The sequence below is a fragment of the Symphodus melops genome (genome assembly GCF_947650265.1).
Source record: "Symphodus melops genome assembly, chromosome: 1".
Classification (NCBI taxonomy): Eukaryota; Metazoa; Chordata; class Actinopteri; order Labriformes; family Labridae; genus Symphodus; species Symphodus melops.
In genome coordinates this window covers 7,841,472-7,859,065 of record NC_136691.1, presented here as the reverse complement: position 1 = coordinate 7,859,065, position 17,594 = coordinate 7,841,472, and the positions used below count along the sequence as shown (strand labels likewise).

At 39.5% G+C, this 17,594-nt stretch overlaps 1 protein-coding gene across 1 annotated transcript; it reads left to right on the top strand.

Moving 5' to 3' along the window:
* On the top strand, positions 1-15,309 carry LOC306835996 (apolipoprotein B-100-like; the record flags this gene model as incomplete). Its single annotated transcript, XM_079362849.1, has 29 exons — positions 1-112; positions 250-279; positions 474-586; positions 681-826; positions 936-1,083; positions 1,207-1,347; positions 1,564-1,688; positions 1,769-1,854; positions 1,953-2,397; positions 2,551-2,665; positions 2,893-3,039; positions 3,124-3,335; positions 3,446-3,641; positions 3,728-3,907; positions 4,013-4,216; positions 4,308-4,475; positions 4,577-4,782; positions 5,056-5,238; positions 5,331-5,461; positions 5,562-5,772; positions 5,861-6,033; positions 6,582-6,742; positions 6,827-6,936; positions 7,024-7,397; positions 7,683-10,315; positions 10,757-13,691; positions 13,782-13,893; positions 14,058-14,244; positions 14,335-15,309. The coding sequence occupies 29 exons, from the start codon at positions 1-3 to the stop codon at positions 15,307-15,309; spliced, it is 10,959 nt and encodes a 3,652-aa protein (XP_079218975.1).
* Between the last annotated feature and the right edge of the window lie 2,285 nt (positions 15,310-17,594).

Sequence of the window (17,594 nt, the reverse complement as noted above, 5' to 3'; positions counted from 1 at the left end):
ATGAGGTGGAGGTCTCAGCCAAAGGAGCCCCAAGGAGAGAGTGGCAGAGAGTCCATGATGGGGGACTCAAAGCTTTTCCTTTCTCTACTACTTACCACGCTAACCTTGACGAGTAAGTATTATTATTAAAAAAATAATTTTACTAAATTATTCATTTTTGAATATATTTTTTATAACTTGAGAGTTTTGGTTTATGGTATTAAAACTACAATGTAATGGTGTTAAAGTTTCATGTGTATATCATTATAGATGCCCAAGAGGAGCGTTCACCTTGCCTGCGTAAGTCCCAGTGCTTCATATTTTAATAACCTAATCTGATGGAAAAACAATTGTATATTTGAGCAACTGCAAGAAATAATTCAACTTTAGGGCGAGCACAATCATTTGGTCACAATCACTCAAATTCCTGGATTACATCACACAACATGTTATGATACCAGACTCTAATGTTAAATTCAAATCTTCTGTTACAGTGAACCAAAGATACAAAGTCAACCACAAGTATGAATATGAGTACAATGCTGAGTCTTTGAATGCCGTCAATGGTGCTTCAAATCTCAGGAATGGACCTAAGGTCACTTGCAAGGTACTTGATTAGATACATTTCTTCTTTCTTTCTCCATTATCACAATTTAGGGCACTTTCTTCTTTGAAAAATCTAAAATTACCTTTTAAAACAGGTTGAAATTGAAGTACCTCAGACTTGTAGTTTCATCGTCCGCACCACTGGCTGTAGCCTTAATGAGGTGGTCGACATGGACACAGAGGGCAACTCTGTGTTTAGTCCACCTTCCAGCTCAGAGGCCTTTTCTGCTGAAATGGAGAGGTACGTTCTGTCAATTGGTTTCCATAAACCAATAAAGTATCTATCTATCTATCTATCTAGAACACAATTTCCATTGAGTGAATACATAATAATCTCATGTGTTCTGTAGATACTCTCTAAAGGTTGTGGTTGAAGGTGAACATGATGTGAAACTGTACCCTGAAGCTGGTGAAACAACAACCATCCTTAACATGAAGAGGGGTATCATCTCTGCTCTGGTTGTGCCTCTGCAGGAAGAAGTGAAGCAAAGAAATATGGTAAGTGTACAACTTGAAAATGACGTTTCTGACTTCCTTGTGTAGATCGTTATGTACAGACGCTATGAAATACATATAACAGAATAGATGCTTGATCCATATATCTGTTAACACTTATTTCAGCCCACAATCCATGGCAATTGCAAGACCCATTTCTCAATCAATACAAGAGAGGACATCAGCCTCACTAGGGATCTGTCTGAATGTGACAAATTTGTCCCAATAAGAGATCACACAAGCCCACTGGCACTCATCTCAGGAATGGTAAGGGTACTCAAACAACAAATAAGATGGTCTTGTTCTAAATTCCTCAAACATTTAATGACAAGTTGAGTATTTCACTGCAGTTCTGATTTCTTATTTCTGTGACTTCAAGCCCAACAAAAATCCCATCATAACACCAATTTTGACTGGTAGATTTGTAGTCTACTAAAATAAAACAAACCACAACTCATTTCGAACATTCTTTTTGTATTTCAGCACTTCCCTCTGTCCAAGCTAATCAGAAGCAAACAGAGCTGCAACTACAAGTTTGACAATGAAAAGGAGCACATGACCTCTGGCTCCTGCACTGAGAGACACATCCTCATTCCCTTCTCGCACAAGTAATTGAGCCCTGATATTATACTCTTTTTTTGTAAGAGTATTGTACTGTACTTTTTAACATTGTCTTGGCTCTACACAGGGGAGAATATGGAGTTACCAATGTTGGAAAGCAAGACCTGACTCTCGTTCAAGTATCTCCTTGCAATGATGAAGGCTTTGATCACAGTAAGCTTTTTATTTTTGTTCTTTTACTTAAGCATATGATAATCAAAAGGAAAACAACATATCTGAAGTAAATCTGAATCTCAAACTGTGTATTAAAGGTAACATTGTCAAGGGTCTTCACATGGAGACTGTTGAGGATAAGAGTGTTATCCAGGATAAAGATGCAGGTCTGAAACTCCTCGGAGAACTGGCAACTCTTTCTGAGTCTGAGAGTGACAGAAGGGGCGACCTTTTCCAAAAACTTGTCGCCATCGTCCGTGGAATGAAGACCGAGACCCTGAGTCCCGCCATTCCTGAAGCCCTTGCTGTGTCCCGTGTCCTGACCTACCAGGTTCTCGCTCAGTGTGGAACACCTGAGTGCAGCAGTGCCATCATGCAGATCTTCAGGACTCTTGACACCTCTTCACTCGAGGTTGATGCTGGTGTTTTTGCATTGGGACTCTTGTCCAATCCCTCTGCCTTGCTAATCAATGACATGCTCGAGATGGCCAAATACAAGGCTAGCAAGCCAATCATGTATGCTCTGAGTAATGTTGTCAAGAGGTGAGTGAATTCAACCACACTTTCATCCTTTAATCCTATGAGAAAAATAACAGTATAGCATTCTTAAATATAATTTCCCATTTATTAAATAAGCTTAAATACACTAAAAGTCTATCAATTCTAATTCATTTTGTTTCATTTGTTTTCTAAAAGGTTTTATAAAGCTGAAGGAAAACTGATCCCAGAAATACAATCAGTTGCTGAGTTCATGGCTACAAAGTTGGGCGACTGCTCTGGTGACAAAGACGCAACTTTCATGACGCTGAGGGTAGGTAACCTTCTCACTGTCAGCAACAGAGAGCGGCAGGGGGGTGATAAAGACCGAGCAGCTAGGTCGCGCCCCATATACAAAGGCGATAATCTTACATGCAATGGTCCAGATCTGGCCTGCGGGTCCTTTCTCACATGTCAATCTTCACTTTCTCAATTCACTTCCAAAGCAAAAAGTCCAAGAAAAAAAACATTAAAAAGAATATGATTGTTCTTTCCCCCTAGGTTATCGGAAATATGGCTGCAGCTGTGGGACCTGCCAGTCCTGCACTTAGAGCTGCTGTGATCCAGTGCGTGAACCAACCTGAAACGTCCCTGTCTGTGCAGCAGGCTGCAATTCAAGCATACAGGCTCACTCCTGTCCCTGAAGAGGCAAGTTAAATTCCTTCAAAATTTGACACATTACATAAATACGTTTTTATGTTATCTAATTGTGTGCACCATCACTGGTCACAGGGCAGAGAGGTTCTAATGCAGGTGTTCTTGGACAATGCAAGCCCCATGCAAAAGCGTATTGCTGCATATCTGGTACTTATGAAGGACCCCCAGCCCTCTGAACTGGCCCAGCTCGCTATTTCCATTCCAAATGAGCAGGACCAACAAGTCAAGAGCTTTGTGATCTCCCATGTGACCAACATTTTGTCCTCAACTGAGCAGGAGACCCAAGAGTATGCAATCATCACTGAAAACCTACATTTATTTATTTCATTTAAATATTAAGTTTTGTAAAAAAATTGTTAGTAGTTTAATGCTTTGACTATAACATTTTTTCCTTCAGTCGGAGGCAGAGAATTCTTAATGCCCTACAGGGTAATGACATTGGGCCAATTATGGACCCTAGTAAGTTTTCAAGCAACTATAAGATCGGATCTGTGGAGGGCAACATGATCTTTGAGGGTACCAGCTACCTACCAAAGGAGGTCATGCTTGAAATGACTCTTAAAGCTTTTGGCTATGACATTGACATGATGGAGGTAAACTATTTTGAACTATTAAACAAATTTGACTTGACATAATCGAATTGTTAGATTAAATCTTTAAAAATCTACATCCTTTGCAGATTGGTTTGGAGGGCAAAGGATTTGAGCCAACCGTTGATATGCTGTTTGGAGAGGACGGATTCTTCCCCGACATTGCCTTGAAGACAATGTACTTCGTCTCTGACAACATGCCACTCAAAGTTAATAAGATCCTGAAGAACATGGTGCCTGCCTTTAAAAGGGACAGGATGAAGAGACAGGTATAACAATAAAAGAAAGTGTGCATTACATATTAAATATTAAATATTAATATTTTAACATACAAAACTACACAGTAAATATAATGTGGGCATTTATTTTTACAGACGTCCCAAAACCTCATGAGGGAAATGAGTCGAAACATCAACAAACTTGTGAGCGAACTGAGAACAACAAAGTCCCCTGAAGCAATGGTTTATCTGAGACTTTTGGGAAATGAGCTGGGATACCTGAAGACAAATGAAATCCCAGAGATGGCCTACTCTGCTGCTTTGATGATTGACAATATGATAAAGATGTTCCCTACAGATGTAAAAAAAAAAATCTTATCTAGAACATTTATCATTCTTTTTAAAACATGTTACATTGGTATTCATATATATTATATATATTCTACCACAGCTTCTGAAGGCATTGATGACCAAGGCTGACAACACAATCTTTGCCCACTACATCTTCATGGACAATGAGTTCTTCTTGCCTACTACCACTGGTGTGCCTCTGAGGATTGCACTGTCTGGTACTTTTACCCCTGGCATCAAGGGTGGACTTAAGATTTCTCCTGACATGGTAGGCATTAAATAAAACTCTAGGTTAAACAGACAGCTAATGATAAAGACTTCAGGGAAACAAATAAAAACAATTGACCTATGTCTGCTGTATTTCCACAGAGTGAAGTTACCTTCATGCCCTCTGCTGGCATTGAGTTTGACACCAGGATTGGTTCATACATCCCTGAATATGTCAATTCTGGATTGGAGATGCACACCAGCATATTCCACGAGAGTGGTCTCAGTGCCAAGATCTCCCTGGCCCGTGACAATGTCAAGCTGACAATCCCTGCTCCAGTGCATCCAATGAAGCTCATCAAAATAACGTACGTTTGGGTACAACTTTGAGTTATTCTGGTTCCACATCGCTATGATGGGGAAGACAAAAACTTTAAAAGAAGAAATAAACCTACAGTTGGGGATTGACAAATGGTTAATGATGCAACTAATAAGAAATATAGCCTGAAGAAGGAAAGAAGGAAAAAAAGAATCGAAAATGATTTGATCAGAGTAACCATAGCCTCAAAAAAATAATTCAGGGGATCCTGTTTACCTAACTTCAATGGTAAACAATCAATGTCTTCACAAATGAACTACAGAAACAACTTGGTGGCAGTGACTGGATCAGCAGAGGTGACCATCCCTCCTACAGTGACGGACAAGGTTGACGTCAGTGAGTGCACTCCCTTCTTCGCTGGAATGAAATACTGCACTGCTCTACAGTACACAGATGCTTTCTCTCAAGAGACAACCCCTTACTTCCCCTTTACTGGAGACAGCAAGTAAGAAAACTTTGTAAACCAAAGAAAAATCATTTCAGTTATTCAAATGAAATACATTTGAAGATTGAAAAATTCATTTAATCATTCCATAGATTTGTCATTGAACTCCACCCAACTGGTGAAATCACTGAGTATACAGCTACCGTTGCCTACGAGCTCCTCAGGGAGGGAGAAGAGGGTCGGCAGAAAGTTGACTCTCTGAAGTTTGTTCTGAGAGCTGAAGGTAATGGACAACATTTAAAATGAGTCTTGTTCATTACAAACTTCATTTGGATCAGTTTGTTAAATTGTTTTATTGTATTCTATTGGCTGGTCAACAACAGGTGCAGAGCCAACTGAAGCCACAGCAATGATGAAATATAACAGAAGGAAGAATGTAATCACAGCTGACATCCAGATCCCTGACTACGATGTTGAGGCTGGACTCAGGCTGGGTGTTGTTGATGGAAGCACCAAGGGCAAAGGAACCCACTCAATCTCTCTTGACTTAATAAACAAGAACATCCCTCAGCTGTCCCTGGTTGGCCGTGCCAAGTAAGAAACCGACCACAAACTCTCTAAATTTAAAATGAATGTGTCGATGATAACTGAGAGCACACTAACTGCTTGTTATGTGTTTCAGACTTATGGCCATGAAAGAAGGTATGCTTCAAGTCCAGCTTCTTGTTCCCTCCATCAATGCTGACGCCACCATCACAGCAAACCTGAAACGTGAGGAGGAAATGGAATTGGGGCTCAAGAGTGAAATCAAGGTCATGGGTGCCACATCTGAGCAGGAAATCGCAATGAAATATGGTAATTTATTGTCACCCTGGTTTTTATATTATATTTCTGCAATTTACTTTCTTGCTCTTGGAAAGGTTTATATACCCTTGGATCATCACTTAAATATATAACCATGGACAGGCATTTGTGAAAAAGGGGATATATAAAAAATGGGGTGGGGGCGCTGGTGGCGCAGTAGTCAGTGCATGCATCCCCAAGCATCGAGGTTATAGTCCTCACGCGAGCGGCCCGGGTTCAAGTCTGGCCTGTGACTCCTTTCTTGCATGTCTATCCCAACTCTCTTTCACTGATTCCATCTCTATCCACTGTCCTTCCTCTGTAATAAAGGCGCAAAAAAGGGCTCAAATGGAATGATGAGAAATGGCTTAATGATGGCTTAATTGAATGTAGATATTTCATGAATTATGCTTAACATTCTCCAAATGCCGCTGTTATGAAATATGAACATTCTTGTTGAATAACCTGCCTTCTCGAAAATATTGACTTTTATTTTGTTAAAAGACTTAAAAGATGTTTTGTCATGTCTTCCAGTAAGTGTAATTGTTCTGTTTTTGTAGATGGCACCAAGATCGAGGTTGAAGTCAAGTCTGATGTGAACACTGAGACAACCATCCTGCCAAAAGCAGATATCATTGACATGTATGGCAACCAGCTCCTTGACATGCAGGTGGGGCAGACTGACATGAAGGTCCGCCACATCTTGGTCAAGTTTGTGGAGGTATGAATCATGGATTTAACAGTCATTCATGTAATTTTGCTAGCATGTTGAAATGTGCATAAAACGATGACATTTTTTTCTTAGGCGGCAAACAACTACATGGAACAGTATGGTGCTGATTTCCCTTACATTCAGAACTTCAGAGTGCCTGATATGCCTGAGATTTCCCTGCCAGAGAAACTATACCTAAATACGTAAGTGTAAAGAACTCAATGATTATGTTTGAAACACATGGAAAGGTTTTCTAAAACATTTATGCATTTTATATATTTTTTTAACAGCGAGGCAAAGGCTGTCTACTACTTCAACACTGAGCGCTTCATCATTTCTGTCCCTCTTCCTCTTGGTGGAAAGTCGACAGAAGAGCTTAACTTCCCACCAGCCTTGACCACACCAACTTTCTCTTTGCCCCAGTTTGGACTGGAGATTGTCTCCATGCAAATTCCTATCCCAGAGCTTGTTGTTCCCAAGAGCCTTACTCTGGCTATTCCTCTTTTTGGAAAAGCTGAGGTTTCAGCTCTGATGAAGAGCAACCTTTACAACATGGAAGCCTCAATCGCTGCCGGAAAAGATGTTGTAGAGACACCAAGCTACTCAGCTAAGTTTGATGTGAGAGGAACTTCCCCACTGGACATTCTCTCAGTAAAGATTGACGGTATGTAGTTGATGCTATTCATTTGTTTGTAATATGTCAAGTCGTTATCCGCTAAGAATACAGATGTAAACATACATGTAAGTTGGACTTGAATATAGGGCTTTAATTCAACTTCAAATATACAGTGTTCTCTGATAACACTAAACTACTTTATTTTGTATATTAATTCGAGAGTTACTGTATTAAATCCATCTCAAAAATGATAATTAGAAAATAACTCACAAAAAAACCTCACAAAATGCAATTAATAGTTAACAACGTCTTATTTCCTGTCTTGTTGTTTAGGCTCTGGGATGTTGGCCACTTCTGATTCCATCAAGGCTGAACTGAGAAGCACTTTAGCTCATAAATTCATTGAGGCTAGTGTTAATATTATCGAAGATGCCACCATCACAGACAAAATTAATTTGAAAACCAGCAGCAAGATTGAAGTCACAAGCCCCCTTGGTCTCAATATTGTGCTGGGGCACACTGGTATGACAGGAGTCAACACTGAAGAAATCTCTACTGACAGCAACCTTGAGGGAATGTTGAAGGTTGGACCCATGTATGGCAAGACCATTTCAACCCAGTCCTTCACAATCTTCCCATTCAGGCCAGAGGCCAAGATTGATTCCACTGTTCAGATTGAATCCACATTTGTCAAGGCCCAGAACACCATTGCAGCAAACCTTGCCAATGGTGAACTGTCAGTGGTTTCCAACACCAATGCCTTCGAAGACATTCTGACCAATGTTGCTGAGCTTTCCTTCAAAGATAGCAAGCTGTCACTTAAATGTGATACAAATGCCATGCCTCTTGGCATGAAGATCCGCAATCAGGCTGAGGCCGCTGCTGGAGCAGGCGAAGTCATTTTGAGAATTGAGACAAATACAGACTACACTGATAATCGCGTTTACTCTCTAATGACTGCTTCCCTGAATACCAATGGTCTTACCCTGAACAGTGATGCCACCATGAAGCTCCTTGAGAATGAGGCAACTCACAAGGCTACTCTGACAATGAACAAGGATGGTTTGACAACAAGTGGAACCACCACCCTTCAGAGCCCCCTTGCATTGGAAAACACCTTCAGTGCTGGGCTAGATGCTTCAAAGGCTTCTCTGTCTATAACCAACAAGGCTGTTATGCGTGACATTAAGTTTGATAATTCCAACAGTCTGACAATTACTCTCTCTAGCCTTGACTTCAACTCGAAGGCTGAAGCTGATGCAAGTGAGTATGCTGCATACACTCACGATGTCACCATTGACCTGAAACCCTACACAGCCTCTGCAAATGTAAACAACAACCTGAGACTTCTGGCAGCCAACTTTATCAATGAAGCCCAGCTAAAGGCAGAACTTTACAAAATGGATCTTACTGGAAGCCTGAAAGCTATCTATGGTGAGGAAGAGATCAAGCACATCTATCAGGTAAATTATGCTGATATGGCTGCAATTGCAAAATGCAGCACTACTGGAAAATTCCTTGGAACACACATGAACCAAAACACTGAGCTTGAAGTTATTGGTCTTGCTGCCAGGATTACCAATGATGCCCGCTTCAACTCCCAGCCAATGCGCTTTGACCACACCATCCGTTGCAGCATTGTACCTTTTGATTTCAACCTTGATGCCATCTTTAACGCTGATGGAGACATGACCGTGTATGGAAAGCACAGTGGCCAGCTCTATGGCAAGTTCCTCCTTAAAGCACAACCTCTGGCATTTGCTAGCTCACATGAAAGCAGAGCATCCTTGACCCAGCAGCTAGAAAATGGCTTTTCTCTTGAGACAACCTTTGATAACAAGATGGATAATGTTCTGTCACTCCAAGAGCAGAAGACCAGTTTCAGAATGAAATCAAAGGTGAATGAGCATGTTTTTAACCAGGATCTGAGTATTTACAACACGGCTGAAAGAACAGGAATTGAGGTTTCCAGTGTCATCCTCTCAAACATCCTCAACAGTGAATCCACAGAGAACCAGGAATTTGCTATCTCAGGCTTCCTCAAGTATGATAAGAGCACAGAAAGTCATTTAATTCAGTTTCCGAATTTTGAAAGTCTGCCTGTCTTGTTGGAAAGCATCAAAGGTTTGACTGTGTATGCTGGGGAGACACTGCAAGGTTTCATCAACAATGAGGAGGTAAGAGCAAAACTTGAGGCTCTGTCACAAAATTTAGATGAATTTGTTTCTCAACTGAATATAGAAGACAGTGTTATTCAGATGAAACAGTATTTAAGTGATTTTTCAAAAGAATATGTGTTCTCCATGGAGGATGTGGAAGCCTTATTGAGAAATCTCAAGGCATCTTTTGAGAAATTGCTGTCAGATCTTAGTGTTTACCTCCAACAAATTTCTTTAGTGATTAAGGAGATTGTTGTTGATGGCACCTTTAGTGAAACACTCCTTCAGACAATCCAGCAGCAGTGGATTGACTTGAACGAGGAATATGACATCAAAGCCATGGTTTTGTATGTGATTGATTCGGTGAAGGAGATGATCCAGCAAATTGATCTGGAAAAACTGAAAGACAACAGTATTGGTTTTTTGAATGATTTTGAAGCCCAGTATGAAATCAAGGCTAAACTGCAGGAGATAATGAGGTTTTTGAAAGAAAGAATTGAGGCCTTTGACATGGAAGAATTTGTTGCTGAGTTGAAGAGTTACATTTCAGTTACTGACTTTAAAGCTCACATTGATGAACTATTAAATCAACTTCCCACAAAGATGTTCATTGACATAAACAATTATATTAGTGATGTAATTCAGGACCTCAACATCCCAGATAAGATAAACACATTATATGCTAATATGAGAGACCTGATTGAAAAGTATGAGTTTGACAGAAAGGTTGATGTCCTTTTTGAACATGTTACAGATCTCATCAAGCAGTTAAAAGTTGATGAGAGCATCAGGGCTTTAGCCAAGATGGTGAATGATGCAGACATTCTCACCAAATTCATTAAAGTATTCAAGGGTGCATTAGACTGCATGAAAGCAACTAAGGTTGAAGATATAATTGCTGAGTTAAATTTATATATACACATTATTGAGCAGAAATTAAATTTGTTTGTTTATAATGATTTTGTGGCTGAGGCTAATCAAATGATATCTGAATACACAGCTTTTGTTAAGGACCTTGTAGAAGCTCTTGAAATCCAAAAGAAACTTGATGCATTAAGGGACTTTGCCAACTTTGTCTTACACTCTATTCAGGGTGCTGTTGAGCAACTGAGAGGAATTAACGTTATAGAATTAATGAACAATTTCAAGGACCAAGCTATTTTAACCAATCTAAAGGAATTTGCTGAAATGATGAAGTGGGAAATTGAAAACCTTGATCTAACTGCTAAAATAACTTCTTATCTGCAGATGGCAATGAAGCCCTATACTGACTTTATGACCACTATTACTGATATGTTCACTAACTTGTTTGAGAAGATTAAGAAGGCAGCACCTCAGCAAAAAATTGTCCAAGAGATATTACAAATCATCAAAGGCCTTATTATTGGTCTGAGGAATGCTGAATTTAACACGCCACCCTTTACCTTTCCTCTCACTGATCTTTCTGTGCCTTCTATGAAGTTCAGTTTAGACAACTTCTCCCAGTTTGAATTCCCACAAGAACTGGTTATCCCTAAGTTCACCATCATGGGCTTACACACTGTGCAAGCCACCAGCATCTCAATGAATGATATTAAACAGATAGTCATTGAATTAATTGATTATCTTCTCAACTGCCAGATGAAGATGTTTGATATAGGTGCTTCATTTGCAGACCTGATCATCAGCTATATTCCTGTCCTGCCTAAATTTTCACTTCCGGAGATTTCAGTTCCTGAGTTCTCCTTTCCTACCCTGCCTCATGTTCAAGCAGAAAAACTTGTTGAGACTCTTCAACTTCCACCATTCAAGCTGCCGGAAATTCCTTGTGAGATCATGATTGCTGGATTTGGTAAACTGAGTTATGAAATGAAAGTCAACTCACCCATCTACACTATTAGGAATGCTGCTGAAGTCCAGAGGTCTCTTGATGTCGATATGAATCCTCAACTGACAGCTTTTCTGACTTCTCAAGGTACATCTAATGACTTTGAAATCCTTAACTTTAACCTGGATTCCACTGCACGCATTGCCCTTCCCGAGGGACGCTTGATTGCTGCTGAGACCCTTAAGGTCACTCACAAATTTCTGATTGTAGACCATGATGTCTCAATGACATTTTCTGACCTCTCAGCCCGGGTCTCAGTAAAGAACATACTTAAGTCCACCACTGGCCCTTACAATGCTGAGCTTTTAAACGAAGCTTTCTTAGCTACGAATGGTGGTTTATCTGCAACTATGGACACTTCCTATAAACATGTGGTCAACCTACCCATCATTGGCCTCACTGGTGAGACATCTGTAACTCAAAAGGCAGTTGTTCAGCAGGAAGGTACCTCTATTACAGTAACTGTAGGTAATGAGGGTACTGCCTCTCTCAACTCTCAAGAGAATTCCCACAAGAGTGACCTTCAATTTACAGTCAATCCAAGTACAGTCAAATTCATTCTGCACAGTGATACCGATGCATTTTTATTTAAGACAAGACAGACACTGAGTGCTGAATTGGTCATCTTCAGCTACTTCAAGTTTGATATTCACTCTGAAGCAGAAGGCTCTTCAATCAAAAAACACCTTTTGGTAGGAGCTGGAATTGCTAATCTGCATGACATGAAGCTTGAGGTGAAAGCAACCCATAGCACAGATTTGAATGGTCTGGTCAATGGAGCCCTATACAATGTGATTGATGTAGCTCTCAGTCCCAGGGAGTTTTTGTTTAGCCTGCAGAATAAAGGAAACACAAAGGTTGATGCTCTTGCTGTCAAAATAGATCTGCAGAATGATTACTCAGCAACCTTCAAGCCTGACAATCAACATATGAACACTGTAGCTCTGGCACGTCTTAATCAGTACAAGGTTTTCTGGAACTTGACTGTAGATAACAATGAGAGGGAGGCTGCCATTCTTACCGCTATAGAAGGGGAAGCAAACCTTGATTTCCTGACATCCCCCATCAGCATTCCTGAGATTAATATTCCATTAGTTGATGTAAATACCGCAGCTATCAGTAATCTGAATTTGTATGAGGAAACTGGATTGAAGGAAATTTTGACAACCCCTGAACAAACTGTAGCTGTAACTGCAAAGGTTGTTTATAAGAAGAGCCAAGCTGCCCCACTTTTTGATATGATGGGTCTTATCCAGATCCCCCCTGTGGGTAACCTGATCACAGATCTGTCTTTCAAGTCTGCTATCATTAATTTGAATGCCAATGCTGGACTGTTTGCTGAGGATGATCTTGTGTTCCGTCTGGGAGCTACCACAGCATCTGTGTTTGAGAGTCTAAAAGCCAAACTTGATGGCACCACCAGTCTCACCACAAAGAGAGGAATCAAGCTGGCCAATTCACTGTCCCTTGAAAATCAGCACATTGAAGGAACTCATGACAGCACCGTCAGCGTGAACACTGAGACCCTTGAGACTGCTCTGTCTATGGCTACAGTTGCAAAGATTGCTCTGCCCATACTCAACCTGGAAGCAAACCAAAATCTGATTGCAGACACCAAAGCCAAACCAAACGCTGTGTCCACCTTTAGGATAATGTCTGATTTCAAAATCCCTGTGATAAAGGCTGTTGGAAAGGCTGAGGTAGACCATAGGATTAAACTGGAGGGAACCTTTGAATACTTGTCTATGGAGTCATCCACAAAAGCAAATGTGGATGGTACAGTGCTTGAAGATTTTCTAGTTTTTGGATTACTGGATAATGAAATCGATCTGCATCTGAATACTGATGGATTACGCTCAGTTTCTAAAGTTATTGCAGATGCAAAACTTAACCATGGCACAACCAAAGTCATTGGCATGGATGTAAATGAGAGTCTTGAAGTTGAAGCCACCCTAAGCCGTGTGTATACTGTGCTGAAGTATATCAGCAACAATGAGGCACACTTGTTTAATTCATACAACAATGGGAAGCATATTGTTCAGACAACCATTGACTTTGCACCCACATCTTCATTGACTGCAAGTATGGAGACTGAAATATCTCAGACAAGCAACCTGGGAGAACTCTCCATCTTTGGGAAAACAATTACTGAAGTAACAGCTGACAAGCAGAAGATTATAATGAATGCCAAGTTTGTAAACCCAGTTTACACCTCAAACTTTGCTGCTGAATTGGATGGCAGTGCTTCTGTATTCAAGGTTGACTTTAGGTCATCTGCCACATCTGCCATTATCTTCTTGGAACATGACATAGACTGTAAGTGTTTTTTCTTAACATAATACAGTATAGATATTCCATAAAGACGCATAGACATGGGTTTTAATTGAAATCCATGTGCTTTAACAGCTTCCATTACCCTAAACCTGGAGGATGCTGGAGTAAGATTGACTGGTAAAGGGGTTTTCACCCACAGCGATCTAACCATGGATATTCAACACATTATTTCCCATACACTAAGGTAAGATTTAAATAAGCAGAGTGTGATATTTTGAGTATTTTTTTTTTTGTGACTTGACTAGTAACTCCAGAATCCACTTTATTGCATGTATTCTAAGTAAAGATTTGGTCTCTTTCCTGTAATTATTTTCCTTAAAATAGTTTGTTGTTTCTTCTGCTCTACAGTGACTCCCGTCTCACCCTTAATGTGGACATAACAAGCCCCTCCTTCACTGACATGAACTTGCGTTATGCTGTCCGCAAAGATGGAATCAGTTCCACACTTTCAATACCTTCTACTGGCTTTCTGGGTCTTCATCTCTATGGCAGGGTCCCATCTCTGATGAATGCCAGGCTTTATGGTCGTTATGCTGTAAGTATCTTATACTAATTTTGACATTTTCACAATTATTACAATAACAAAGACTTGTATATCTGATTTTTTCACTGTCCTGTCAAACAGTCTGATCCTGGAAGTGATGTTGAAATCATCACTGTTCGAGCTTCTGTCAAAGATGCTGGTAAAATAAATCTGAAGATGGTCATAAACATAGAGGCCACAGACATTATGCTCAATGGATTTCAGGAAAGGGTTCCAGCTATTACCGCTAGTATGTACAGCTTTGTTGAGAAATACCACCTGTCAAGACATACTGATCAGCTGAAGAACTTCATTATCTACTACACTGAGGAGGCCCACAACATTGCAAACAACCATGCCCCAGATCTGAGCCATATTTCCATCCTCTTTAGGAACACTATTGTTCAGTATCAGAAGACTGTTCTGTTATTACTGGATGCTACCATCAATGTCCTGAAGGAGATCCAGGTTAAGTTGCCTGGCTCTGAAGAGATGACCCCTCTAATTGAGGTGCTCAAAAAGTTGACAGCGAGCATTACCTCTTGGTTAGAGAAGGCATTGAACGTGGTGGCTGATAATGTAGAATACACTTTTAGTGTTGCAACTCGCATTTTCAATAAGACACAGGTCAAAATGCCCAGTGTTGATGTTACGGCTAGTGCCAAGGTAATAGATGAGTTTAGGGAAAGGGTAAGGACCATTACTAACTATCTTGTGGATCTTTTGACAAACTCAGATAGCCTAGATATTTTCCTGGTGAACGTTGGTGGCACTCTTAAATTCTTTGTTGACAAAGTTCAACACTTTGTTGACAACACCTTGAAGTCTGAAGTCCTTGATGCTATTGCTGTCTACATTAATGCTTTCCACGAGGAACTCACAAGATTAATTAAAACAATTGCAAACACAAATTTGGACATAGAGTTTTTAAAGGGCACCATTGACTACATTCTCACAGTTTTCAGATCTGCAGTGAATCATTCCAACAAAACCTTTTCTGACTATCTGAATCAAGCTCCTTCTCCGTGGAAATTTTATGTAAAAGTAAAGGGTGGAAAGCTTGAGATTAACATATAATTCCAACAGCATAAGTAAACTGCAGATTGAAATAACAGATTAATTTGCTTCTTTATTATTTAAACATAGATGTAAGTTATGTTGTGAAAAATCTGTACATACAAAGTGTCATTTTTAATTAAAAATAAAATAAATGGTACAACATGTGCTAAAGATGTTAACTTGTAAAAACAATGTTTGTAATTTTATTGTGTGTGTGGGTGTGTCTGTGTTTTAGAGTTACCTTAAATAAAAAACATTGACTGAAGAATATTGTTCAGTGATTCTTTTAATTTTCCCGTGTACTCTTCCTTAATTTTGCATCAATAAACCTAAAGTTTATATGACTTATTAGTGCTCAGTCGACTAAAGATGGCATGTCAAATATTTGTTTTTTTAATTAAATTAGATTTTAATTTTATACAAACAGACCTTAAAAACATTAGATGTCATTTATTAAGCTAATGTTTAAGTGTGTGAATGGTATTACCGTAGAATTGTTATTCCAGTAATAATCCAGTATTGGAGCAATGACAAGAGGTGCAGTTGGGGGAGACTGTAGACCAGCAAAGCACAAGACAGTATTTGGCGAGTCTCCTTCTTAGTTAGAGGCCAGCAAATTGGGAATACCTTCCCATCACAAATATTACTGACTCCAAAGCTTTTAATAACAAGGTGAAACAATGGCATAAACAAAAGCAAATATGTGAACACTAAATCACATGCTTTACTATAGTAAGTATATTTTACTTCTTTTTGTTTGTTCATAGTTATTATTTCAGTTATATTGTTATTCTTCTTAATCATTATCATCAAACTGTGTCCTTTACTGTTTTTTTATGCACCTATGTCACTGCTTATATTATGTCTGCTTCAATCTGTGTGTCTGCAGAATATTAAACTTTTCTTAAAGATAAAGATATTTAACACATGGTAAAGATATCATTCTAACAAAATAAACAGTTATGTAATTAAATTGACATCCACGCAAACTGTAATGCCCGGAATGTAATGTGCATACAAAGCCAGATGGGGTCACTGCAACATGTTTTTCTTAAACTCTAATGTGACTGTATGCCAAATGCCAAAATAAATATGGGATTCAGGCTTCTGTCAATGTGATTACCTGCCTTCGGGTCCTGTGTTAACAAACAAACAAATGTTTCGGGTTCATCTCTCATTTGCATTGTGTACCTGAACGGCAGATATGTTATGGCCCTCTGGTTGGTTTATCATCTGCATTATACAATTAAGCTCAACCATTTTAACCATTATTTGACCATTATTCTGCACACGAACACCTGCACACTGTATATTCAACATACATTCTGCTATCAAAAGACTTGTGTGCTGAATCACTGTTTGCACCTAATTGGACTGCCTGTACACACACCAGGTGATTTAATCGATTTTTGCAGAACTATGAAATTTGTTTAGGGCTACTCAAACAGTCAAATGAGAATACGTACCTCAAATAAAGTATGTAGTGCTTAGTTTTGTCAGGTTTAGTGATATCAAGTTTTTAAAAAGACTTGTAAATTAAGTCAAAGCAAGTCTTGCCAAGCATAGTTCAGCTGAACACTCAATTCCTAGGATTTTCCTTCGAGGAAAAGTGTCAGAAATGGTAACCTTTGATCCCTGACAGTAAAATAACATGTTATCAAGAAGTTCATGAAGATACCAATCAGTGGCAACTAGGACAATGCTGTCAGGGTGCTGTTCACTGCCCTACAACAGGTTCAATGTGATAACATGTGCTATTGGAAAACAGATTACACCAAGAGTACATACAAACAACAAAGACATTTCTGCCAACTTTTAAATGCTGAAAAGCTAAACAAAGGGTGGTGGTGGTGGTGGTGGTGGTGGTGGTGGTGGGGGGGGGGGGGGTGGTAATGTTTGTATTCTTTTTTCTGTTTAATTTTAAGAAAAGTATGAACCTCTCCACCATAAGAACAGACCTGCAAGATTTTGCCTGATTTAAAACAGCAGATGGCATTGTTTAACCAATGTCAACCAATTAAACAATACATATTTATACATTTGGTCAAAGATGTTAAAGAACAACAACACTGATGTAATTCATTAAAGCACAGGCATATAATTTATTCTGCAGCTCAAAGCCCTTGTTTTGGATTGCAGCAGCTCTTTAATAAACACCCCTTCTGCATGCCAGCACAATTGTGTCATGTAAACCTCAGCCAGCCTCAACATGTTTGATAAATTCTAAAAGCGCAAACTGAGGGCTAGGCAAACTAATAGTATTTCATTACCAGTGATGAAATTTACAAACATCCACACGCATA